The sequence below is a fragment of the Rattus norvegicus genome, chromosome 17 (assembly GCF_036323735.1).
Source record: "Rattus norvegicus strain BN/NHsdMcwi chromosome 17, GRCr8, whole genome shotgun sequence".
NCBI lineage: Eukaryota > Metazoa > Chordata > Mammalia > Rodentia > Muridae > Rattus > Rattus norvegicus.
Genome location: NC_086035.1, coordinates 82,125,044 through 82,151,421, shown reverse-complemented (window position 1 = coordinate 82,151,421; position 26,378 = coordinate 82,125,044). Strand labels below are relative to the sequence as shown.

The following is a 26,378-nucleotide window of genomic DNA, read 5'->3' as shown; positions in this document are numbered from 1 at the left end:
GGTATTAGCCCTCTATTGGACGTAGGGTTAGTGAAGATCTTTTCCCAATATGTTGGTTGCCATTTTGTCTTATTGACAGTGTCCTTTGCCTTACAGAAGCTTGGCAGTTTCATTAGCTCCCATGTATCAGTTGTTGATCTTAAAGACTGAGCCACCTGTGTTCTGCTCAAGGTAGTTGGACTTGTCCCCACACGCTTACACATATATGCCTCTGTTTCTCTATCCTCATGCCCTGAGTTTTCTGTCTCCACATTTGTACCACATGACTACAGAGCTGGAAAGAGGGATGAGAGACAGACTGACAGGTAGCGGAAGGACAAGCAGTCACACTCCCACATTGAAGCAAAACCTCACAACGAAAGAGTCACTCTGTCATAAGATTTTAATTAAAAGGTAAAAATAGCTGGGCATGGCAGCACATAGCTGTAACTATCCTAGCATCTGGGAGAGAGAGGCAGAAGGGTCACTCCTGGTTTGGGAACAGCCTGGGCTATATAGCAAATCCCAGGAAAGCCAGGGCTACACACTGAAACCCCGTGTATAAATAAATAAAATTTAAAGATTGAAAATGGCAAAAAAAAAAAGGCCGTGAAAAACAAAACAAATAAATAGTTTTGTTCATATATTACTCATGCTTTTTTTTTTTTAAATATTGTTTCTGGGAGTGTAGGGAGCTATTTTGACACCATAAGTGCTAAGAGGTATGTCTTGTTTTTCTGAGATCCAGTTCAACATACTTTTATTGTTTATTGGGTAGAAAAGGTTGTTGATGTATTCAGTAAGACAAGTCCTGCCCCCACACAGACCATGTCCTGCACACGGAAAGCAAGCGGCTTCCTTTCTCTTAAGGTTCTTATTCCTTAGGGCAATGGCCACTCAGAGAAGTGGTTTGCTAACTCACCACTCATGCTGTAACACTGCCACACTGTAATGCCAACATTAACTTGCAGAAAGAAAAGCCCGCCCCAAAGACTATTAAGTTTCCATAATAATGGTTATAGGACACTAACCCAGTAATAGGTATATTTTATGTGTCTCAGCAGTTAACCTTATATGAAGTTGACATTGAACAAAGACATAATTGTAGTGAGAATTTTGATTTCCCTAAAACAAAAGCAACCACAGTAAAGTTATGTGAATTTTTTGTTTTAATCCCAGGGGTGGGCTATGGGGCTGCCTCAGACAATTCACAGCCACTAACTATGATTTTCTCAGGCTCTAGGAGGGATGTGATTCTTGCCAGCTCCAGATAGTTTAATGTTTGGAATTCTGGGGAGTCTTGAGAATATATAAATGGGAGAGCTCCCAAAGGGCCAGTGGTGGCTGCTGCTCCCCTGATGCTCCCCCTCTCCCCAACGATCCCTGCTCCTGCTGGTTCCTACTACCATGTTTGCTATTGCTGGATTGATGGTTGGAGATATTCTGATGGTGACGACTGGACTTTCCCCAGGGAACTTGATGCCCCTCACTGGCATGGAGGTCCATACCTCTAAAGAGGTCCATACTCTCTTTCCCCTCTAACCATCTTTCTCCTACTCAGTGTTGATTGGAAGAGATTGTGGTGGAATAAGGGTCGAAAGGATAATAGATATAAGAACCCAATAAAGCAGCCGTCAAAGAATACCTAATTATGCAACTTCAGATTTTATTTAGCGTTAAATATCACACAGTCTATCACAGATCTGTCCAGTGTTTGCATTCACACTTTAAAGCAGAAATTAAGCTTTTTATTAGGACACGAAACCTTAATACCAACAACAATAAATAGCTTATAAGAATTACAGTATAATTTTAGTAATGTAGGTTTTAATTACATAATATAAAACTATTGATGCTACATCAGCATACGTCCTTACTATGTCTCTTAAATACCATAGGCTTGAGCTTTATAAACATCTGTGCACTCAGGCTAGAGACTCAAAGCTTTCCCTGCCTTACAGGATCTGTTTGTTATATACGCCTTCATTATCTGTTTCAAGTATTGCTTACATCCCCAGACCTCAGGCATATCGACTATGAGACACAAAATGCAGACTAAACTCAGGTAATACTTTAAAGTTTACTGGGTGCTATTTGCTCAGATTGCAAGATAAAGATATATACATATAATATATAAAGATATATCTATGTAAACGAGTTTTGCATTTATGAACATTGTATATTAGTCACTTGGTTGTAGACACTTCTCAATTTTAGAAAATATGTATTTTATGTTACAAACATCATGAGCACCTACCTGTAGGACTGACAGGTAGAGAGGCGCCACTAAACAAGATACTTTCGGGCTTCCCCGTAGGGGATTGTCAAGTTAGTGAGAAACCAAGAAAAGTAGATATAAAATCTAAAGCTTTCAGACACAGAAAGAGCGGTTTAGGGGTGTGGCTTTGTGGAAGGTGTTTGTGTGACATTGGTGGGCTGGTGAGGGTGTGTTAATCTTCAGCAGTGCACACCCCTGTAATCCCAGCATGGGGGAAGTGAAAGCAGGAGGATGGTGACTCCCATACTGAGCTACATGGTGAGACCCTGCATCCAAAATAAAAAAAATAAAAAATAAAAGAAACACAGCGCCATAGTCTGAGTTCTTTGAAAACTCACAGAAGTTCTATTCAAGTGGAAGAACAGCTTCCCACATCTGCTTTTATCTAAATATTTAGCAACTCATTCACTACTGACCACAAGAGTGATTGACAAAAACTTGTAGTCTGGGGTAACCTTGAGATCGTACAGGTTACATCTCACAAATGCCAGGTGTAAACTATTATTCTCAGAAGGTGGGCAGGGATGTGGGATGGTATTGTTCAATACCCAGCGTTTATTACTTGTTTGATGCTGTATTGAGAGCACTCTGAATCCTACAATCTCCTGACACGACTAAAGAAGTATTTATATAGTTTTCATCTTTTACACAGCAGTGGGAGTCACAGCATTCAAGGAACTAGCCCCAGACTAATAAGCATGGTTTAACAATTACCAGTAGATCTTCCCTAAGGTGTGAGAACTATAGACGTAATTGGGAAAGGAACCTGGGTGTGCAGGACAGAGGGCAGGAACACTCAGAGTTACTCATTGTTTGTTTCCACATTACTCTGCAGAGATAAGCTTCTTACAGACTCCCCTTATAAACAGAGAATCCCTGCTGTAGATGTGAGCCTCCATGCCAACACAGCGCCTGCAGAGCTCATGACCGTGTCTGTGATCGTTGGAGCGTGAAGATATTCAGGACCTCGGGCAACGCAAAGCCCCTTTGGCATCACACCAAGTCCAAACTATCATTTTAAGAAAGGCTTGTACCTGATGGTTTTTTTTTTTTTTTTTTATGATGGCATCAAATTCCACACATGTTACACTCTTACGATGTATGTCTTCAGTTTATGGTGTCTGCTATAAAACTTTATCTAGGAATCACAATGTACCTTGGCTCCATCATCCTCAACACTGAAGTACTGCCAGCCGCACCAGCCCAAGAAGCTTTAGGGAAATTTTGCCAAGCTGCTGACTGCCAAAGACCCTAGTTTTCTACTCAGTCAATGAGCTCAATAGAGGTCAATGCAGTGGGGTAAGAAATGCATTTCTAAGGTCAGGGATGTGCTTATTGGTAGGTGGGTGCTACTACTAAGATAGTGTGCCCTGGGATCAATCCTCACTGCTGAAAACACTCATTCACACACACACACACACACACACACACACACACACACACACACACCCCACAGTGTAATTTTAAGTTTGAACGAGCCCCTAAAATTCCTATTTTCAGGCAAACTCTAAAATATATTCAATAACCCCAAGTTATTTTCTAAAACTGACTTTGAATAATTAAGCCACAAAATGTTCTGGAATGGACTGGAGATAAAATTCTCATCCTTAAGCTACCGCTCACGGCTCCCGCCATTTCAAAAAGGCTTCATTAAGGACTGATTTTTCACCTAAAGTGGAATTTGCATGTCTAAATTTAACAACTAAGCTTTCTGGAAGCCTGGAAGAGGCAACCTGAAGAAATGTAATTTTTTTAAAATGTAGCACCATTTATATATATATATATATATATATATAAATGTGTATATATGTATATATATGTATATATATATCTTTTTTTAAAAGCTATCATATAGGATGGAAATGGTTAAACCATAAAAGTTTATACCCAGACAAACTTTACAAATGTGTCCACGAGCATAATCAGGAGGACTTAGAACCTTAACGTTTGCTGTTTAAAATGGAGAGGTTTCAAAGGCAGAGAAAGGCCTGAGTTTGGTGACATAATTGAAGTAAATATATGACATAGTCACTAGGACATTTTTACAAAGGCCCAGTACTGGCGTGATTGTCCCCAGGGCAATGATTAAACTGAGTCTGAGAAAAATAAAGGGCAGATCTTGCATCAGGATCCCCAGGGAACTGAGGAGAGGGTTTTTAGGCGTGAAGACCATTCGCAGGAGAGAGATGAAACTGAATATGTAGACGGGGTACAACCAGCCTGACTTGAACACCGCTGGGTGCCCAGCCACACGCACCATTTCAACAGTGTCAGACCACATGAGAAAGCTTCGCAGGAAGAGCTCTGCCCGAACATCTCTTTGAGACATCGTCCTCAGGATTCCAGACTGAAAGGAGGGCTCCATGGGTCCGGCCAGCACAGTCACTTGGTTCCGGGGCTGGGGCATCACATTGGGCTTGGCTGCCTGGGCAGAAGCAGGGTTTTCGTCACTCCGAACCACCTGTTCTGTCACCGTTTTTATCTGTTGCAACGAGGTCACACAGATGTCATTGTTTTCATAACCTGCAAAACATTGATTGATTTGGGTATTAACTGTTTCTTTAATCTAAAGTTGTTTGATTTACACGTTACTAAACTGAGTTCAGTGGCGATCCTATAATCCCAGTGTGGGAGGAGGATGTGCAAGCATGAAGGATAGCAAAATGAAGGTTGATCTAAGGCACATAGACTTGTTGAAAGAACAGACAATGTAGCAGGCGGATGGATGGATGGATGGATGGATGGATGGATGGATGGATGGATGGATGGATAATGGATGGATGGATGGATACATACATACACATATATACATACATAGATGATGCATAGATAGGTAAATAGGTAGGTGGGTGGACGGATGAACAGACGGACAGACGGATGGACAGACAGACCTGCCACAATCTCCAATACTTTTTATCTTCATTTTTTGAGATTTATTTTATTTGTATGAGCGTTTTTGCCTGCATATATAGCTCTGTCACATGGGTCTCTGATCCTAACAGGCCAGAAGAGTGTAGGGCGGCAGGCTGTGAAGGGTACCCTGATTCCTGGTCCAGATAGGTTGAATCCCCAGGGACCCTAAAAGGGACGGCAGGAACATTCCCAGTCTCCCAGGAGATGAGACCCTTCATAGCTACAGCCCCTCACAACCCCCTGAAGAGAGGTTTGAGACAGATTAGTCGCATAGGGCAACACCCCAAGGCCCTCCTCCGCAGGCAAGGACATGACCACAGGTTACACAGGCTCAAGACAGATCAGACTAAGAAGCAGGACCACACCCCAAATATGTAGATGAGGTCTTTCCAGGCTCTCAAGCCAATAGGAAGTACCTGCCGTCAGACACTGATCCATCCAGAAACTGTATTTAAGAATCATGTTCAGAAGGATTAAAGGTGTGCAGGCATTATTCCATCGTCTGAGAGCTTCTGACATAAGAGCTGTACCACCGCCTCTAGGGGAAGAGATCTGCTCTCCTGAAATCACCACTAGAAGCTCCCCTGGACCCCTCCCTGGCTAGTCAATCTCCTGCTTGCTCAGCCAGGCCCAAGCAACTGAAGCAGCAGCAGCAGAAAGGAGAAGGACCAGCAGCAGAGGCTGCAAAAGCTGTTCCCCATCCCTGCCTGAGTTCTCTCCTCTTTGCCTGAACCCAAGCACCCAGCTAAGCCAAAGATCTCCGTGGGGAGACCCCTGCACCAGAGACCCAAACTGACTTCTTTTTATCATCCCTTTACCTATATGTATGTATGTATGTATGTATGTATGTATGTATGTATAACAATCATAGAACATTCTTGCCGTATTGTATTTATAAGCAGTATAGAGAAGATTTAAACTCTACAAGGAGGATATCCATAGCTTATCTGTCAACACTGCATCATTTTTTCATGAACTAGAGCATCCTTGGATTTGGCCTCCCATGACATCCTAGGAACAAATCCCATGGGATCACTGTACCTTCCTTTTCAAGTCCCATCATCATCCATTATTTTATCCTTATTGCTCTGACTATGGGAGGCTCAGAGTCACAGCAGTCAGGTCTACCTCCATAGTTATTGCTTCATAACTTTCTAAAGTCTAGCTTAGGCCTGATGCAATGACGTCGTTTATTTGGTTGCCTTTTTACTTTTTGAGACAAAGCCTTGCTATGTAGCCTTTGCCACGTAGACTGCCCTTGAATTCATGGTGATTCTGCGGCCTCAGCTTCCTGAGGGCTTGGATTATAAGTGTCTACACCATGCTCAGCTTTCATGTGGTATCCTAATATTTGTTTGATCAGAAGGGGCAATGGGGAGTCTAATTTATGACTTTTAGTATCAGCATCCTCCCTGGAGCTTCAAGTTTCTTCCCCTCCAGTCCTCCCTGTGGCCTTTCTTCATTCTATTTATATAATTTATGGCCTTCTCTTTGCAAGGAGAATACGCATCATCTGAAAATGGATCACCACTGATTTGCTCTGCTGTGTCATATACTCTCCTTGAGAGCCATCAAGACATCGGGGGAGTGAGAGGTAGAAATAAATCAATACAAGTAAATGGTGAAGTAGGGCAGGCAAAGATTACCTTTTGAAACTCTACCTGTCACCAAAATAATGTCCTTTAATTGTTCGTTTGGTAGAAGTCTCTAAGCTCACATCTGGCTGAATAGAACAAATGACGAACAGTCCCGTAGGAGGAAGTGTAGAATGGTAGTCCTGGGGTGTGCTGTTGAACTTGCAGCATTTGTGTGCTTGGTAGCACCATTGCTGGTCTCCTCCAATGGCCCATATGTTTCTTGCTTGTTCAGCCTGCTTTTGTCCCACTGGGAGGGAGAGATCCCTGCTTCATCACACTTGGAAGTCAGGATTACATCCCCAAATCTAAGCTCATCCCTGTTGAGCTGGTATGACACATGGTGTTCCAAGACCCAACTTTACTGAAGATTTGCTGACTCCGTATATTTTCAAAACCAAACCCTAGCTAATGACTCGGTGCTCTGACCAACAGCTTTTCTAAGATATTACAGCTTCCAGTGACCATAGTGTGTCACGTCTTACGGTGTCATTTCCTGGCTCTGAAACAAAGCTGAGTTTGCAATCATTCGTCAAGCTGGTATTGTGTGTGGTATTCTTATAGTTGGCAAAAAGGATTTTAAGTTTTTCCTTTATTCTTTTTTGTTGATGTATGTCACTTGTATTCATACACATTCCCTGGCCTTCTCTGTCTTCCCTTCTCCTCTCTAGCTGATCCCCTTCATTCTCTCTGATAGAATCCCCTCTGCTTTTGTATAATATATACATAAACATTATACATTATACCTATACACATACACACACATACATATACATACAGGCATACACACTCACACATACACACACACAAACACACACACACACACACACAATTACTCTCGTTTCCACTTCTCTTTCTTTTTTCACAGTCAAGATTAGTTCTTCATACAAATTACTTTGTCTACTAAGTAAAGCAATGGAGCGTTCTCTAGGCCATGACATACTCTAAGAAATGTATGTTCTCCTGAATTCTTTCATGTGTCTACATATGGGTATGAGCACATGCATTGTGTGGAAAAACCTTTTTGCGGGAGAGATGCAACACACCCATCTATTCACTCCAGGTAGTGACCAAAGTACTGATACCAAGAAAGTCCAACGTGGTGAGTCAGATGGTTTAACTGGGCTTACTTATAGGAGTATAAGAGCATGGGTGAGGAGTTAATTACAGGAGCGAAGACAGCTGTATCACCACAACCCAAACCAGCCTGGGTGACAGCTCATGGAGTTGGGAACTTCGAGTAAACTGCTCAGCCTGCCAGCAGCTCAACAAGTTTCAGGTTCCAGTTTTGTTTTCAGGTGTTTAGCTGCTCTAAACATCTTCCGAGAACCTTTTCTGGCTTTCGCTTCTTCCTGGTAGCTGGTCTGGCCTCACCGTGTCTTCCTTGCAACTTGTTTTAATATTCTCTTTGGCTCAGTTTTCCTGAGTCTGAGAGGGACTCTCAGCTTTTATGGCTTACTCTGACGGGGAGGAGCCTAGTGAATTTGGTCAGTTTTAAGAACTTCCTGAAGCTATTTGGAGTTCTTTAACCATCCTGCTTCAAGAGCTTCCCTACAGGAAGCTCTGTTAATGTCAGAGGAGACTGTTAAACAATGGTATGTATGTGTAGAATTCAGATGTCAACCTTGAGTGTCATTCCTCAGCAGCTGTCCACTTTGTATTTAAAAACAAGGTTCCTCACTAGGATCGACAGTGATCATTATGCTAGGCAAATGAGCCATTGGGATCTGCCTGTCTCTACCTGTCTATATCCAAAATTCTTTTAAAATGTGAGTTCTGGGGTTAAACCAAATGCATGCTTTCACATCAAGCATTTTACCAACTGCACTATCTTCCAGCACTCTACTGAATTCACTAAGTGAGGTATAGAAGTAAGTATCTGAGTTTAAAAAGAGGATCTTATGGATTTTAACGCAATGATAACTTACAGTGTGTCATAGTCTTTTAGCATTGTTAGTGAAATGATAACCATTCAGACCATTGTGGCTTCTACTGTGAGAAAAGAGGTATCTCAGGGTTACAAACTCTAGAATATTCTTATAGATCCCCAATACTGAAGCAGAAAGCCAACACCAAGGTGCTGAGGTGGGTGCAGAAGGGAATAGAGAAGAAGAGCTCTCACACTCAATACCAGCAGCCTTAGCAAACCAATGGGCTCCAGGATCAGTGAGAGACATTTCCTTAGAAAACAAAACAACACAACAACAACAACAGCAACAACATGAAAGAAAGTGGGAGGCACTGACCTATGACTGTAGAGAATGTCATGAGGAGTCATTTTATTATTACTTTTCCTTCCCCTGTAGAGCAGTAGCATTTGCTTTTACCCTAGGTCTCTAGGTTATCTAGTCTCTGTTTCTTGGTCATCAAAACACTTGCTCAAAGAAGCTTCAACCTGCAGCAAATGGTAACAAATACAGAGACCCACAGGCAGACAATATGCAGAGAGTGAGAGACCTTGGAATACTCAGCCCTAAATGGGATGTTTCTTTCAAATCCCTCCCCTCAGAACTCAAGGGAACCTATGACCAATGAGGCTGAAGGAGTTTAAGAGCCAGAGAGGAGAAAGGACACCAAGAAAACAAAACCCTCTAAATTAATGTTATTAAAGCTCACAGGAACTCACAGAGACTGAGCACAGAGCCTGCACAGGTCTGCACCAGGTCCTCTGGGTATATATTATGGCTTCCAATTTTAGTGTTTTTATGGGATTCCTGAGTGTGAAGGACTGGGTCTCTGATTCTGAGTCTTTTGTCTTCTCTTGTACTGCCAGCCAGCCATTGCCCCAGTTCTCTGAAGGTAGTCATGGGTGTCACTGGTTTTCAGGGACAAAACTTTGTTTTCCTAGAGCAAAAGTCGCTTACTTTTGGTAATATTTATCTTTCTTAACTCTTTTCTATCTTGTGGTGAAAAGCCTCTGACTTCTAGTGATTAACACCTGTTGTTTAGCAGCAGGAGTATAGGAAAGGAATTAGTTTACTCTTTGTTCTTTTACTCTCAAGCCCCTTGCTGAGAGCTTCAGGCAAGAGCTTCAGAGTTCATTAACACATACTCACAGAGCTAAAACCACTCTGGACCAAACAGAAAAAGAAGCTCCATTTGTTTTGTAAACATACATACATGCATACATACATACATACATACATACATACATACATACATATATACATATGTACATACACATGCATACACAAATTTGATGGATAGAATAAAGCTCCATAGAGCAAGTTCCATCCGATCTTTATTCACACATGCAAGAAAAACATACATTCTGAGTCAAGCTGAAGAAAGTTGCACCATCATTTACTTTTGGTCTTTAGGACTTATACTTTCTCAGGATAGCTGATTGCATGGTTTTCCAAGCTTCAGTACATGCTGTAAGTGCTAGCAAGTTCAAGACAGTAGTTCTTGTCATAAAGACATGCATAAAGTCTATGCCATAAATAGTTGCAACAGAAATGTTTGCATTTAAGACTAGTAACTGACTAAACATTCATTATCTGTTACTAGCTCTATAAGTTCATTATAAGTTTAATTAAGACTTTCCAATTAAGACTAGTAACTGACTAAACATTCATTATCTGTTACTAGCTCTATAAGTTCATTATAAGTTTAAAATAATAATTCTTATGGCATAAATTATTTTTTGGTATGGTTTTGTCAAGAGGCAAATCATCTGACTTGTGTCTCATTAGTTTTGAAGTCTTGTATAGATAAACTAGTCAATATTTTATTTTTTGTTCATGCACCTACAATAAATTATCCATTCTCAGTTTATGACCTTTAGTTACCAGATAATGGTCTCATAGCTAACCTAGATGGAATTTTTTCCTAATCATAAATTTGTTCCAAGCCTGCTTTCTTATCCTAGTGTCATTAGCCCATGACACATGAAGGTTTACAGAGTCCTATTTATAGCTTTTATAGGACTAGAAATTACATGTATAAATTAAGGAATTTCAAAAATCATTATTAGGAATTATGAAATCTTCAATTTCTCTACACAGTGTTACTACATGATTGTACATTTTTATGTTGATCTTCAGAAAATCTGCTCAATAGGGCGAGCTGATGCCCAGGAATCGTTAGGCTATGTGACAGTGACAGGAAAGGCATATCAGTAGCAAAAAGCAATCCTGGCGTGAAGTCTGCTGGAAACTTGCCTCAGAGCTCACCCATCTCAGGCCGTGCAAAATAGTAAGTCATCTCCAGAAAAGTCATTTGCATGCCTTTTGCCTTTCCAAGATAGTTTCTGACATTCTTGAGCTCTTTCCCTTTTGTTTGTTTGTCTCGTTCAATTCCAATGTTTTAGTTTTTATCATATTATATTATATTAAATTATATTTAGTATATTAGTTATTATCCCTAATAGAAGTCTGTTTGCTTTTTCTTTTCTTTTTTTTTTTTTTTTGGTTCTTTTTTTTTTTTCGGAGCTGGGGACCGAACCCAGGGCCTTGCGTGCACTTCCTAGGCAAGCGCTCTACCTCTGAGCTAAATCCCCAACCCCGTCTGTTTGCTTTTTAATGAGAGACAGAAAGGGAATGGATGTGGATGGAAGGAAAGATATGGGATAAACCATGAAGAATAGAAGGGGGTGGCACTGAAATAAAGATATATTATGTGATAAAAATATCTACTTTTAAGAAAAGAAAAGAATAATCACATTTTATAATGAACAAAAAAGGAAAGAAAGCACCATATAGTTCTTACTACCCTGCTTTAAGCTCTGGGTGGACCACGCTACCAACCCCTCCCAGGTTCTCTCTAGACCAGGGATGAAAGACTTGCACACATTAGTTTATTTTTTTTTTTATGCTTTAGCCCAATGGCCAGGCTCTTCTATACTGTCCTTGGCTATCACGTCCTTCTCTTCACTCCCAGCTCAACACCTCTAACTCTGCCCTCAGCTCAGTTGCTCATTTGCCTTTAGTCCTAGCTCAGCACTGTCTGCCCACAGCTTAGTTGCATTTCTAACAACCCCACCCCATCCCCAAACACACTAACCAAGGCCAATCAGGGAACTGGCCAATGGCCACTCTACCCTAAGTCTCTCATGGCTGGTGTCTCTTTTGCCCTCTGAAGCATGGTGGTTTCTTTCCTCCTCTCCTGTGCCTGCTTGTGGGAAACTTGAAACCCCACCTCTTTTGCCCAGCTTCTTGGCCGCTGTCATCTTTATTTATCTTTCAAGAACAAATTGGGGAACAGGACCTTCAGTGTTCACATGCAGATTCCTGATCAAAGCATCAGAACCATCCGCTACATACAACAATTGAGGAAAGCCCCTGAAGTCGTTCTCTGCCTTCTACACACACACACACACACACACACACACACACACACACACACCACATCCAGCACAACCCCCACACAAACAAAATAAAAATAAAAACTTAGATAATCTTTGTAGCTTATAAAAATATTTAGTTGAACCACACAATTTTTAAACAATTAACTATATGAAAAATGACTGAGGTTTATAAAGTCTTATCTTAGTAACTAAGCTTCTTAGTCATGACTGAAAACTTATCACACAATGTTTTTACTTTCAGTCCAACTAGTTTTTATTGACCTTGTCTCTTTGACTTTCGGATCTTCCCACTGAACACTCCCTTTACCTTTGGTCTATCTGGGTAACAGGACTTCTCAGAATATTTTCTTAATAAACTTTATGAGGCTGATAAAATCTTAGCAACAAAAAAAATGGTGTTTAAGTGGATACGCGTTTGGCAAATGATGTGCTGTAGCAGCTTGGGAGAGGGCTCAGTCAGTAAAGTGCTTGCAAGCAAGCATGAAGACCTGAGTTCAATCCCCAGAACCCACATGAAAACTGGACATAATGCTAGAGTGACTACTTAGCACTTAGAAGCACTGACTACTCTTCCAGAGGACTGGGGTTTTATTCTTAGCACTTACATGGTGGCTAAACAATCATGACTCTAGTTCCAAGGTAACCAATTCTGTCTTCTGTGGGCCTCGGTGCCAGAGGTTTTCCATGGAGATCTCTGGTCCAGCTATGTGTGGGGGTTCAGGAGAAGGAAAGAGAACTCAGGCAGGGAGGGGAACAGCTTTTTGCAGCCTCCACTGGTGTTGCTCTGCCTCTGTTTCAGGCAGAGCTTAGCCAGCAGGAGACTAACTAACTGGCCAGGGGTGCAGAAGGAGCTTCTGGCAGTGATTTTGGTAGAGCAGATCTCTTCCCCAAGAGGCAGTGGTACAGTTCTTAAGACAGAAGCTCTCAGACAATGGAATAATGCCTGCACACCTTTAATCTGAACATGATTCTTAAATACAGTTTTTGGATGGGTCAGTGTCTGACAGCAGGTGCTTCCTATTGGTTTAACCTAAGAGCTTGGGAAGACATCATCTACATATTTGGGGGTGTGGTCCTGCTTCTTAGTCTGATCTGTCTTGAGTCTATGTAACCTCTAGTCACATCCTCTCCTATGGAGGAGGGGCTTGTGGTGTTGTTCTATGTGACTGATCTGATCTCTTCAGGGGGTTGTGAGGGGTTGTAGCTGTGAAGGGCTTGATCTCCTGCTGTCCCTTTTTGGGTCCCTAGGGATTCAACCTATCCTGACCAGGAATTGGGATACCTTTCACAGAACCCCACCCTACAAGTCATCACATAGTCAGTTCAGATGTAATTTTTCTCATTCATATACTTTTTGATATGTGTTCCTGTGTATGTACACTGGCATGTTCATGTGTGTAAAGGCCAGTTAACTTTGGATATCCACCCCCCCCACTTGTTCTCTACCTCATCTTTGGAGGTAGAATATTTCACGGACCCTGGAGCTAACAGATTCAGCTAGACAGGATGGCCAGCAAACCCTACACTCTTCTTCCCACTTCCTCAGCTTTGGAATTGCAAGCACCTGGATTTTTATATGTATCCTGAGGACCTCATACCTGAACAGCAAGCATATCACCCACTGAGCCATCCTCCCAAACCTTTCAAACACTCTTGATGTAATGTTGGTGAATCTGTAGATGCAGAAACCATAGATGGTAGGGGAGATGGGGCAACTGTAAATTCTGTAAATTCTGTGATGATGCACAACCCTGAAGTCTCCAAATTACCACAGTGGGGGCCGAAGAGAGCTCATCTGAGAAATGACAGACGAAAAGGGAACTTGGCAGGAAGTGGGAGTAACACACATCAATATCCTTCTGTCCTCAGGAACTGCAAGAGTTGCTGAAAGTCTTGGGAAGCAGAGGGGAAGAAGCAGTGACGAGTTAGCACTTACTGTTCTATGCCTTAGGCACAATTCTAAGTTCTTTATACTTAGAGGGTCATTTAAAAAATCCTAGCCACATGAACACTTGTTTTCTCCTTAAAACAATGAGCAAACTGAGGAACAGAGAGATTAAAACCTATTTCCAAGGTTACAGAATTCACAGAACCTGGACCCCATACCCCAGTATACAGTATACAACACTGTCTGTGGTAGAGATGGATTGAATGAGACCTTTATGACCACGATAACTGTTTCAGACTTTATTCTAAGCACAGCTGTAGAAACTTTGTTTCAAAAGTGAACAAGAGAAAGACCCACTTAAAGAAGAATAAAAGGCACTGGGACTTGGAAGACAAGTGAGGTCAACAGAAAAACAATGTGATCTCAATTCTCTAAACATGAAGAATTACCCAAGGGAAAAAAATTGGTCTTGGCCAACAGTCTCTGAGCTATTTTCTCTGAGAGTACCATATTCTAAAGAAAACTAATTGCTAATGATTCAGACAGAACATTGTGGGGAAGTACAGAAAATTAGCTGTTGTTTTAATATTTTGTTTTCAAAAAAAAAAAACAGGTAGTCACAAAGCATGTGTCAGCATGCTACTTGTAGAGGACAATGTGTTTGAGTGTGCACCCAGGGAAATGGTAGTCACAGTAGTGTTGACACTCAAGACTCCTTCGGGTGGGAAAGGCAAACAGTAATCCAGACTAATAAATGATGAGGTGTAGCTCCTACCTGGCATGGCTTTAATTAATTAAATAATTAATTAAGTTAATTAGAGAAGAAGAGAGAATCAAGAAGGTGAAGAAAGCTGCAAGAACGACTGAGGCTTGTTATTGTCTGGTCATGGGTGGCTTGGTATTCATGGGGAAAGTTCCCAAGTTTGAGAAATAGGGTTACACTACTGTCTTAAGATCATGAAATGACTCCTCATATTTGCCCATCCACACCACAAAGGAGAATGCTGCCCTGGGAATACTACTATCTGCAGTGGAGAGACCTTATACCCTCATGCTAAAGCTCACAGTGAGCACCTCTTCCCAATTCTGGGATCGCTAGTCAGAGACTCATCTTGGCTGTGCGAATTGCTCTTTCTAGGAGTGCTTATACCACAGACTCTGGCAAGGACTATGAATCGGGGGCTGGGAGATGACTCTTAGCCAAAGTGTTTGCAATGCAGGAAAGAGGACCTGAGTTCGGATCCCAAGCACCCACGGAAGAGATGGGCATGGTCACTCCCATCTGTAATCGTAGTGCTGGGGAGCCACACAAGACAATCTTGAGAGGTCACTGGCCAGCCAGTCTAGGCAAACGGACAAGCTACAGGTTTAGAGAGACCCTGTCTCAAAACAAGTTAGATGACTGAGGACTGAGCTAGCCATCCTGGCATCAGTTTCTGACCTTCACATGTACCATCACACATTGCACACACACATATGAACATGTTCACACATGCACAAGCACACACACACACACACACACACACACACACACACACACACACACCTAGAAGTCAGCTTTCTCACTTAAGAGTTCCACACTAGAGAGCAGTTCATTAAACACACTGACCAGCATAACATTGGCTGTTCCCAAAAACGTATGCAATTTCCACCACAAGGATGAGGGGAAAGAGGAGAAAAAGAAAGGCATAAGAGACACGGCAAGGAAGAAAAGCAGGAGCAAACTCAAGAGAGTGAATCACCCGTCCTCATTTCAGAAAGGGCGCTTGAGCACTTCCTAGCTACGAAATAGCTGCGCCAACTTCCATTCAAGAGACGATGCATTATTGTTCAGAAAAATCAGAAACCCTGGTGACCAGTTTCAGTTCCCTGTTAAGCATCTCGTGAATCTGCTAAGAAAAGCATGTATCATCTCTGGGCTGTAAGCAGTGGAAGCTGTTAACGGAACTCTTATCCGAGAATCCGACTAGATGGCAGGGGGTTTAGAGGCTGTTTTGTCTGCTGCCGTTACTCGACAGATCTATCTAACACTGAACCAGAGCTGTTGAAACTGCTGCTGCAGTGGGTGAAGGGATTCCATTTTTGAATGTTGAGAAAGCTTACTGGTTATAACTTCCTGTGCCCCCCGCCCCCAGCTTCTCATGCAGGCAGTTCTGCCCCCCAGCCCCCACAGGTTGGAGAACAGGGTTGCCTTACTATGTGTGTAAATAGAAAACAATCACAGCAGTACACATTTATAGCATCTACACTTCTAAACATGCTTTGCATAATAAAATGTAAAATAGCATACCAAATATTTTAAGCACATACCAAGGCTCAGATAATTCTAAACTTGGAAGGGGAAACACTTTCAGTCTTCCCTGTACTGTTACAAACAACTGGGGGATTCAAGTGTCCAGATACAGAGTAGATTTAGAAATGTTGGTATTGAGCTCAAGCTGGGTGACAGATAGTGACACACGTGAAAGTGAGCTTATCCGCAGCCTTCAGAGCACCCAACTCAGCTTTAATTGGACAAACTCAGTGGTGCAGCCTAGCATCTTCTCAAGTCCTCCTGGACCATGAGCTCCATGAGCAAAGTCTTCAGTCTCTTCTTACTCTGGTACCCCAGCAGCGAATACCCAGTTACCTTACCATGAAATACATATGGTAAATGAAGGATGGGAGGATTATCTATGATCCGGGAGACGGTTAGCACGAGGAAGCAATTAGCATTCTGGGGAAGAAAGAACTTATGGTAGCAAGCCAAAGCGTGGAGCATGGTCCCAAAACAATGCCTCTGGCCCTACAGAAAGAAGTGATTTTGAGTCCTACATAGGCTCAACCACTCAGATTGTCTCCTAGCCCTGTCTTCACATAGACTGTAAGACTGTCCCTTCGAAAGAGCTTGAGGACATCTGGAAAAGCTGTCGCTATGGCCAGAGAACCTCTGTGGTAGTACAAGATGTGGTATGGCTATAGGCCTAGAGAAGAATGACAGCCTAGTTCAACATTTGCATAGGAGCCAGGCAGAAAAAAAAAGGTTCCACCCCCAGAATCTGTCATTCAAAGGATTTCAGAGGCCTCCCAGACAGGAGTAGCATCGAGGGTCATGGGGCTAGGGAGTAAAAGTGTGACGTATTATTCAGAGAACTTGTAGCACACAGTCTTTACTCTGATTCCAGTAACCAAGCTGGGCACACCCTGAGAAATAACAGCCTTGGTGGGAGCTTAAAAAGGCAATATTCCCAGGGATAGAATCCCGCCACCAATTTGCACACAACGTGAGTGAGGGCAAACATGTGCACACGTGTAAACAGTCCCCTCTTGTCTAAGGTAAGAACATGTAGACATGGAACCTCAATAACCTGGGTCTGTGCAAACTTGTCTTGGCTAACACAGCCGTGAAAAATGAGGCTTGCTGTTTATTGTAAAGGAACACATACTGAATTCTCTATATCTCTTGATTCACATAAGACTCTCTGGAAATCTTAACACTTATTCCCCAAACATCTTATAACTGTCAGTATTCTTGTTGTGCATACTAAATTCGTTCGTGGTCCTTTGCCCATGGAGGAGAAAGGTGACCATTTCATGATGCATTATTGAAACCATCTAAAGCTGAGACAGTGGAGATGCTTCAGATGGTGTAGCCCTGGCTTTGCAGACATTAGGAGGTGAATTTGACCCCCAACACCAACATAAACGTCTGGGGAGGGGTAGTTGCATGCGCGTAATCTCCATACTTGGGAGGCAGAGGCAGGCAGATCCCTGGGACTTCCCGAAAAGCAAGTCTAGGCCAATTAGAAAGCCCCAAATCCAGTAAGTGATCCTGCTGCAAAATACAAGATGGGAGTCCCTGAGGAACAGCAGAAACGTTGACCTCCAGACCTATGTTCAAACACATGCATGTGCACCCAAACACACACCCAAACACGCTCACACACACTGTGCACACACACACACACTATGTACACACACACTATGTACACACACACATTGTGTACAAACATGTACACACGCATGCGCGCGCACACGAGTGTACACACATGCACACTGTGTACACACACGCACGCATGTACACACACAAGCACACACACTGTGCACACACACTATGTACACACACACTGTACACACACTATGTACAACACACATTGTGTACAAACATATGTACACACGCATGCGCGCACACACACACACACACACACACACACACACACACAGCTGACCTCATAAAATGGAGCCTGAACTCAAGGCTATTTAGCAGTGATGTCCTCTGTCTTCTGGCACAAGGCTCATGCTGAGAGCATTTTGGGACCTGTCTCTGTGACCTAATCCTGACAGCTGGTACTTCATCAGAGGTATAAATCAGAAATTTGACCCTCCTGTCTGTCCCTCACAGTTTGGGAAATAAACACTTATTTCTTCAGAAAACGGGGAGAAAAATCCTAGAACTATACAGCTTTCTGAAACTTCCTTCTCTGTAGCAAAGGAAAGCAAGGAAGTGAACAGACTCGTTCTTGGAACGGCCCCGGACATCGTGTTCCTCACACCGAGCCCCCAGTACATTACCAAACCGCACATCATGGAAACTTAGCTTGCACTGTATGTGCCCATATTGTTTAATAAGTTGTTCCTTAAAAGGGAACAAAGGGGAACTCAAAATGTCATTATATTCAGAAAAATATCCAATGTCCCTTTTTTCCCTTCTTTAGGGGTTCATTAATAAATACAGTGTGTTGTGATTTTATACACACCACACACACACACACACACACACACACACACACACACACACACACACACACATTTTCCTCTTTTCTCACTCCTTTTCTTCTGCCCCACTGCTCTTTTCTCCTACTCCCCGAGTGGATGGGCCAGTGGAGTAAGGACAAACTCTTTCTTGTTTTGTTTTTTCTCGGCTTCTGTAAACATATTTTACATCCAATTTAGTTAAGGTAGCATGAGCTACAGTCTAAGAAAATCTGGAAGGCAATTAAATTCTTTGGAAATTTGAAGCTGGCCTCTCAGAGTTGAAGCTGGTATTTGTTCCTGTTATACTTCCTGTTTCCTAACCCTCTAAACCTAATCCTAAAAATGCTAACACTAATGCCCTAAAAAAACCCTAACTCTAAACCCTCTAGCCGTACCCTAACCCTAACTCTCTAACCCTCTAATCCTCTAACCCTCTAACCCTAACCATACATAGGTGGTTTAGGGGGCAGGGTTAAAGGGTTACAGGTGGAAAATTATGTCTCTCTCTATTTGAATCAATGAGTACATATATGCTCTCATGATTTTTAGTTATTATTTTCCACACATTATATTTTTATTATATTCTTTCTCCTCCCCATCTCCTCTCTGCCCCCCACAAAACACTAAAACTGAGAATCAAAACTAAATAAAAAACAAAACAACCACAATAAGACAAAATAATAACAGAACAAAAATTTCACACACACACACACACACACACACACACACACACACAGAGTCGGTTCAGTGTTGGGTGGTTACTCCTAGGCATGGGGCCTGCCCTCAGCTGTTGTTGATGTAGTCAATGGCGGCCCTCTGGAGAAAACACTTTGGCCAAGAGTAAGCATTGCAAAAAGTTTTCAGTTAAGGATGGCGCTCGGTGCCTGCCTTTTCTTCCCAGTTTGGGGATTTTGTCTGGTTTGCACCTGTGCAGGTCTCACGCACGTTGTCACAGTCTCTGTGGATTCATAAAGGCATCATCCCTGTTGTGTTTAGAAGAAGCTGTTTCCTTGGAGTCATCGGCCATCTCTGGCCCCTAGAACCTTTATGCCTTTTTGGCTCAGACCCTTGAGCCTTGAGGGGAGGGGTTTGATAAACACCATTTAGGGTGACTTTATTTTCTTGTTTCAGTATGTACTCTGGGTTGACTTTATGCTGCCTCTTTTCCTGCCCCACTACCCAATTGCTGGGAGCACAGCATGCAACATGTATGCATAGTTTGAAGGGGCTCTGCTAGTGCTTTGACTTTCAAGACCTCGTGTCTGTGTTATCAGGTGGCTTCTGGCTCAGCTCAAATAATTTAAAAGTTCTGCATGTATCACCATTGCCATTCATTGAAGTACGTATGCACGGGGGCTGGGGGTTTGGTTTTGTGGGAGAGCATGTGATTAGTATGTATACACACAGGCGCTCACTCTTTAGCACAGAAGGATGAAGAGGGAGAGAACAGTGTAGAGGAGGAGACAGGAGTTACATTTTGATGAGACATGGTCAGAAAGACAAGAGCCCAGAGGAATGGTTCCTTTTTTTCCTTCCTCCCCATCTCCATACACTGCTGAACGGAGGTCAATGCTGCCCCTCTACCTTTTCTACAGCCAATGAGCGGAGTTACCCTGTCTCTTGCCTGCCTCATCCCTGCCCCCCACCCCACCCCCAGTATAGACCCGGAGTTTTCCTATCTGCACACTCTCCTTCCAACCATCTCTGTGGCTCTCCACACTAAGTGTACATCCCGTTTCAGGATGACGTTGTGAACATCGTAAGTTGTCGGTTATCCCTGATCTATTTCTCTCCATTTCCTCTCCTTGTTCTCACGATCGAAAATCACGTAGGGATCTCTTAAAATTACTGGTGCTGCGTATGAATGTTAAATGATAAAAGAATTCATAATCTCTATCAAAACCACAAGTGTGAGGGCCCTACTGCTCAAAATACACATTAGCTATCTTTGGATGTAGCCTGCATTTCCAAAAACACAGGACCCGTTCTTTGATTCTAGTACACAGCGGTGAGTAAAAACCACTACTTTTCACTCAAGACTCAAACTACGGTTCATCCAGTGAGGTTTTCTGGTTAACAACCAATATGTTGTCTGAGTCTAGACCCAGAAGTTCTAGTTCAGTCATGTTTAGGACAAGATACATTTAGAGTCTAGTTTAGGACTGTACTTGGCTCTTAAATCTTTAGTAGACACCACTAAGCGATCGACTTTAATTTTTCACTGTGTGTGTGATATGTACACGTGTGTGTGAATGCATGCTCCGAGCTCATGCACGCAGAGAACAGAGGAGGAGGTTGAGGATCTTGTACACTCTGCCTAAGTGCTCCCTGCTAGAGTTTCTCACTGAACCTGGAGCTAGGCTGGCAGCCAGTAAGCTTCACATGGTACATACAGCACTGTAGTTAGACATGCATGAGGAGCCTTCCCAAGCCCCAGAACTGAGGTTGAACGCACGTGACCAGCTCTTTGTGTGGGTGCTGAGGATTTGAACTCATATCCGCATGCTTAAGCAGCAAACATTCTTACCTACTGGGCTATCTCCCCGATTCCTGTAAGTGCTTTTTAAATGCCATAAGCCATTAGAGAGGAATAGAAATACAAGAGAGTTATAAATCAAAAACTTCTACTGAGTCAAGTAAATTAGTGTTATTATCTTAATTTATTAATCATTTATGAACTAGCAAGCTTTTATACTATTCAGAATTCAATTTTTTGCTTGTTCGGCTCAGTTTGGTTTGGCTTTGAAACAGGCTCTTACCATGTAGCCCAGACTGGCACAGAACCCAGGACTCTCTTGCCTGAGCCTGTAGAGTGCTAGGATTGCAGGGGTGGCCACCGTACCTTCCCCCAACCCCAGTTTCAACTTTTTTTCATCAGATTTTATTTAAAAAAAGAATTTTTTTATTTACAGAAAAAGAAGACTTTTAAGCATAATGTAAAAGGCCAAACCCATAAGGATATAGTGGTAGCTTGAAGTATGAAAAAGTTAAATTCTTTCTCTCTAAAGCATCATAGCAAACTGAGAGGCAAAGAAATGGCAACGTTGATGCTGCAGCTATGGCCGGCAGAGCTTAGCCTCCCTGACCTTCATGGGATTCATAGCCACCCAGGACACAAAACCTCAAAGACGGTGATATGCCATTATTAAAAAACTGAAAGTTACCAATGAAATGTGACCATTTCAAACACAACCAAGATGTTTGCAAATGTAAGGTCTGACAGCCATGTGATACTTTTTTGCCTCTGAAATCGGTAAAAAATAAATTAGAATAAAAGTCATGGTTGAGAAGGAGTGTGTGTGTGTGTGTGTGTGTGTGTGTGTGTGTGTGTGCGTGCGTGTGTGTGCGTGGTCTGCATGGATTTGTATGTGTTTGTGGTGTGGAGTGTGTGTGTATGTGGTAGGGGGTGTACGTGTGTGTGTGTGTGTGTATGTGGTATGTGTGTGTAGTATGTGTCTGTGTGTTGTGCTTTAATAATGTATGTTTGTGTGGTATGTGTGTAAGTTCATTTGTATGTATGTGTGGTATGGGGAGGTGTACATGTGTGTATGCATATGGCATGTGTGTGTAATGTGTGTGTGTGTGTGGGAGTATACATGTATGTGTGTGTGGAATGTATATATAGCGTGTCTGTGTGTGGTGTGTATGTAATGTGTGCTTGTGTGTGGGGTGTGTGTGCATGCATTTGTATGTGTGTGTGGTGGGGAGTGTGCATGTGTGTGTGTATAGTATGTGTGTCTAGTGTGGTATGCGTGTGCAATTGTGTGTGTGTGGTGGGGGGGTATATATGTGTGTGTGGTATGTATTGTAATGTGTGTGCATGTGTGTGTGTATAGTATGTGTATCTGTGTGTGGTATGTTTGTGCAATGTGTGTATTTGTGTGTGTGTGTGGTGGGGGGTATACATGTGCGTGTGGCATGTATTGTAGTGTGTGAGTGTGGTGTGGGGGGTATATGTGTGTGTGTGGTATGTATTGTAATGTGTGTGTGTGGTGTGGGGGGTATATATGTGTGTGTGGTATGTATTGTAGTATGTGTGTGTGGTGGTGGGGTATACATGTGCATGTGGCATGTATTGTAGTGTGTGTGTGTGTGTGTGGTGTGTGGGTATACATGTGCATGTGGCATGTATTGTAGTGTGTGTGTGTGGTGTGGGGGTATACATGTGCATGTGGCATGTATTGTAGTGCGTGTGTGTGTGTGTGGTGTGGGGGTATACATGTGCATGTGGCATGTATTTTAGTGTGTGTGTGTGTGTGTGTGTGTGTGTGTGCGTGTGCGCGTGCGTGCTTAGGAACTGAGTCAGAGCATTTGGAGTGATGCCAATCCTTGGCTACATATATGAAAAGTCTTACAAATTTATGTGGACCTCGAGTGAGAAATTGACACGGGAGCATTTGTCCTAAAGAAACACTCTCCTGTGGCCCCACGGTCTCTTCAATGCCCGGCCTAGGACTATGAGTTACTTAAGGGGAGGTGGAGGGACAGGATGGGACTGGGAGGAGCAGAAGGAGCGGGAACTGCTGTCAGGGTGTAGTGAGTGAAAGAATACATTCTTAAAAACATAATTTCAAAAGATTGATTAAAAGAAAAGAAAGCAAGCAAAAAAATATTCACCCGAGTTACTGAGGTCCCTGCAGGGCTTGGTCCAGGACTGAGAGCTAAAGAGATGACACCACAGGAGTTGGACCAGGGCCCTTGTGAGCAGATTTATCTGAAAACCTCACGCTGCCAACATCATACCTGGCATCTCTGCGCCACAGAGTGCTGAGGTTTTCCACTCAAATAGCCCGCTGACCTCATCTCCAGCAAGCCCTCGCCTATGCTGGAGGCTCTAATGCAGTCCAGCTGCTATTGCCACGCACCACACCGGCTTCCCATTCCCTTCTCTAGTTCCCGTGCAAGTATCCAGCCAGTAGTAGTCACTGTCTTCTGGCAACATGGTTGCCAAGGAGCCTGGGTGGTAACATGGTTGCCAAGGAGTCTGGGCATGAGCGGACGCTTTGGGTCTTCTGAGGACACTCTGCACTCATCCTCTTGTTATCTCCAGACCACAGTCCAGAGGTAGTTAACTCTTTCCATTCTCAGCTCCTCAGCCATTCACCTCACCGAGTAGCTTCTAATTCCCACAGACAGTGGCAGAGTCACTTTAAAAGAGACTACCTGCTCTGTATAATATGCGTACTCCGCCCTTAATGTGTCTCTCCTTCCTGATTCAAGGAATTGCTTGACTTGCTCTTCTCATACCCCTGTCCTATCCAACAACAATAATAGAAAAAAATTAAATAATAAATCACACAAATCTAGGTGCCAGAAATAGGTTAAATGTATCGTGAGTCATTAATATATTGGGATAGCATCTGATCAATAAAAATGGTGGTATAGTAGATAAAATAACAAGAACAAGTCCAGTATACACTGTATCACAAAGTAACTTCTTTTAACTGAGTATGTAACAAGGTCCCATCAATTATACATTTCTAGCTTATGGAATTATAGTTTTTTTTCCTAATTTTGTTTAATTTTTGTTTGTTTGTTTTTTGTTTTTCTTGAGACAGGATTTTTTTTTATGTAGCCCTGGCTGTCCTGGAACTAGCTCTGTAGACCAGGCTACAATTTTTTTTCCTTTTTTAACACCTCTGTTTTACAATGTCTTTAAATGAATATTATTGTTCTGTAAAAATTAAACATTCAAAAATGAAAGGGTTCAAAATAGAGCAATGAAAAAGTTGTGTGGATTACAAGAAGATTGCGGGCCAACCCTCTGCGTAGCATCAGGATGGGCTTGTTTGTCAATGTGTCACTTTGAAAACTTGCAAAACAGGGCTGGGTTGGTTCTGAGCAGCAGGAGCTATGATTAGGCTTTGTGTGGGGTTTCTTCTGCCTTCAGATAGCCTGTCTGCCTATAGAGCCACGCTTCCCAGAGAGCCAGGTCTATAGAGAGCCTCAGCTACTTCAGTTAGCTGGCCAAGAGGAGGCAGTCGACAGTTCTAAATGAGCTTCTGGATTAGTGGTCCTCAAGCATCTGGAGAAAAACCCTGCTGTTGTCTCCAGACAGAACTTCATAGGAAACATCTGAACAAAAGCCCGTATTGTCCTTTGGAATAAGGGACTGCGACCTTTGATCTAATTAAGCCTCCTTCACTTCCTTCTCCAAGTCCTCTCCCTCTGAGTTTGCACTGAAACTCTCGAAGCTGTTTTGCAAGTTTTCAAAGTGACACATTGACAAACCAGGCATAGATGGTTTTAAGGAGGCAATTTCTGTTCCTGCAAGGTTTGTTGACTGATGGTGTGACACCCAGCCAAGCTACTTCCACTTCTGGAACACACCCACAGGTTACATACACACTTGACTTCCTTGCAGTCCAAGCTTGCTCAATGGAGAATGTTTCCTCTCCATGTTCACCTACAAAGCCTTGCAAAACTCAGGCCTCTCCTTTAGTCTCTGCTGACCTCTAACACCTAAGATAATATGAGCATTTCTGTTATTCAACCTGAAGCTCAATATACTATTTTGCACAGAGACCCTACAGAACTTTTATTAATAGAGTCTTAACATTTGTAACATTGGGTCCAACCTGGGCTACAAACACTACTTCACTGAGTTCTGCTGCTAGGACTGAGAACTCCCACCGAGCCACTGATATTCTTATGTTTATTCTTATGATAATTCGCGTGTCTCCTGTTTCTGTGTGGTTTAGAAATCCTGACAGAGGCAGTAGGAGGAGTCGATGGTGGACATCACTGGGATTCAGCCAATGGGATATCTATTATAAAACCTGAAGTAAGGAGAGCCTATGAGTCATCTAGGGAAGATTGTCTGGAAAGGACTCTAACTCTACTAGACTCAGCTCCAGGTCTATTGGTAGGAGGGGACACTATGTTGTCTACTGGAGGATAATGGACATTCCTTGAAGTCCCTGAAGCCCAGGCAACATGTTAGAGCCTGTACATTCTGGAGTTAAAGGACTTATTTCCAAACAAAACTTCCAATCTTCTGTTTGCACCTTGTCCAGAAAAGTAAGTCCCAGTGGAAGGAAGTCAGCTTTCCAGCTATCAAAAAAGGACACGAACCACCTAAAGTCCAGAGAGCACACCCGGGAAGATTCCAGACACTAAAGACAGGGCTAACTGTTTGGAGCTGAGCACGGTGGGCAACCACACACCAAAGACAACTATGGTTCAAGTGGGAATTTCAGGACAGTCTGAACCAACAAACAGGAGGCTTTTGAAATGGGAGCAAGAACAAAATGGCAGTTGAAAGCAGAAAGTGGTGAATGTTCAACTCTCTGGAGCCACAAGTAAGAGCACAAAAGTCAGCCTGAGGAGTCTCTTAAAGTGGAAGCAATAGCAACACGGTGGAGAAGTCTACTCATTTATAGGAGACTCAGCGGGACTCATTTATAGGAGACTCAGCGGGCCAGCCTCAGACAGAAATGAAAAGTCAACAGTAGATACTACAATATCTGAGAAATTATCATACCACGGAGATCCATGTACCAGCAGGCTGTTCCCACGTAGTTTCACTGTACATGAGACCCTGCACTCAGAAGCCATGCTGTCCTATCATTGTACACCTCCGTGCCCACTGGTCCCACCTGTAACTCAAGCTCTCAGATAGTAGAAACAAGAGGATTCTCTGAG

At 42.8% G+C, this 26,378-nt stretch overlaps 1 protein-coding gene across 1 annotated transcript in view; it reads right to left on the bottom strand.

Annotated features, from left to right (window-relative positions):
• Positions 1–1,625: 1,625 nt before the first annotated feature.
• Positions 1,626–26,378, bottom strand: part of Tmem236 (transmembrane protein 236) — a 74,777-nt gene continuing 50,024 nt past the window's right edge. The window contains exon 4 of the mRNA XM_001057551.8: positions 1,626–4,780. Within this exon, the coding sequence (XP_001057551.1) occupies positions 4,212–4,780 (569 nt within the window). The 3' untranslated portion in view covers positions 1,626–4,211. The remainder of the gene's footprint in view (positions 4,781–26,378) is intronic.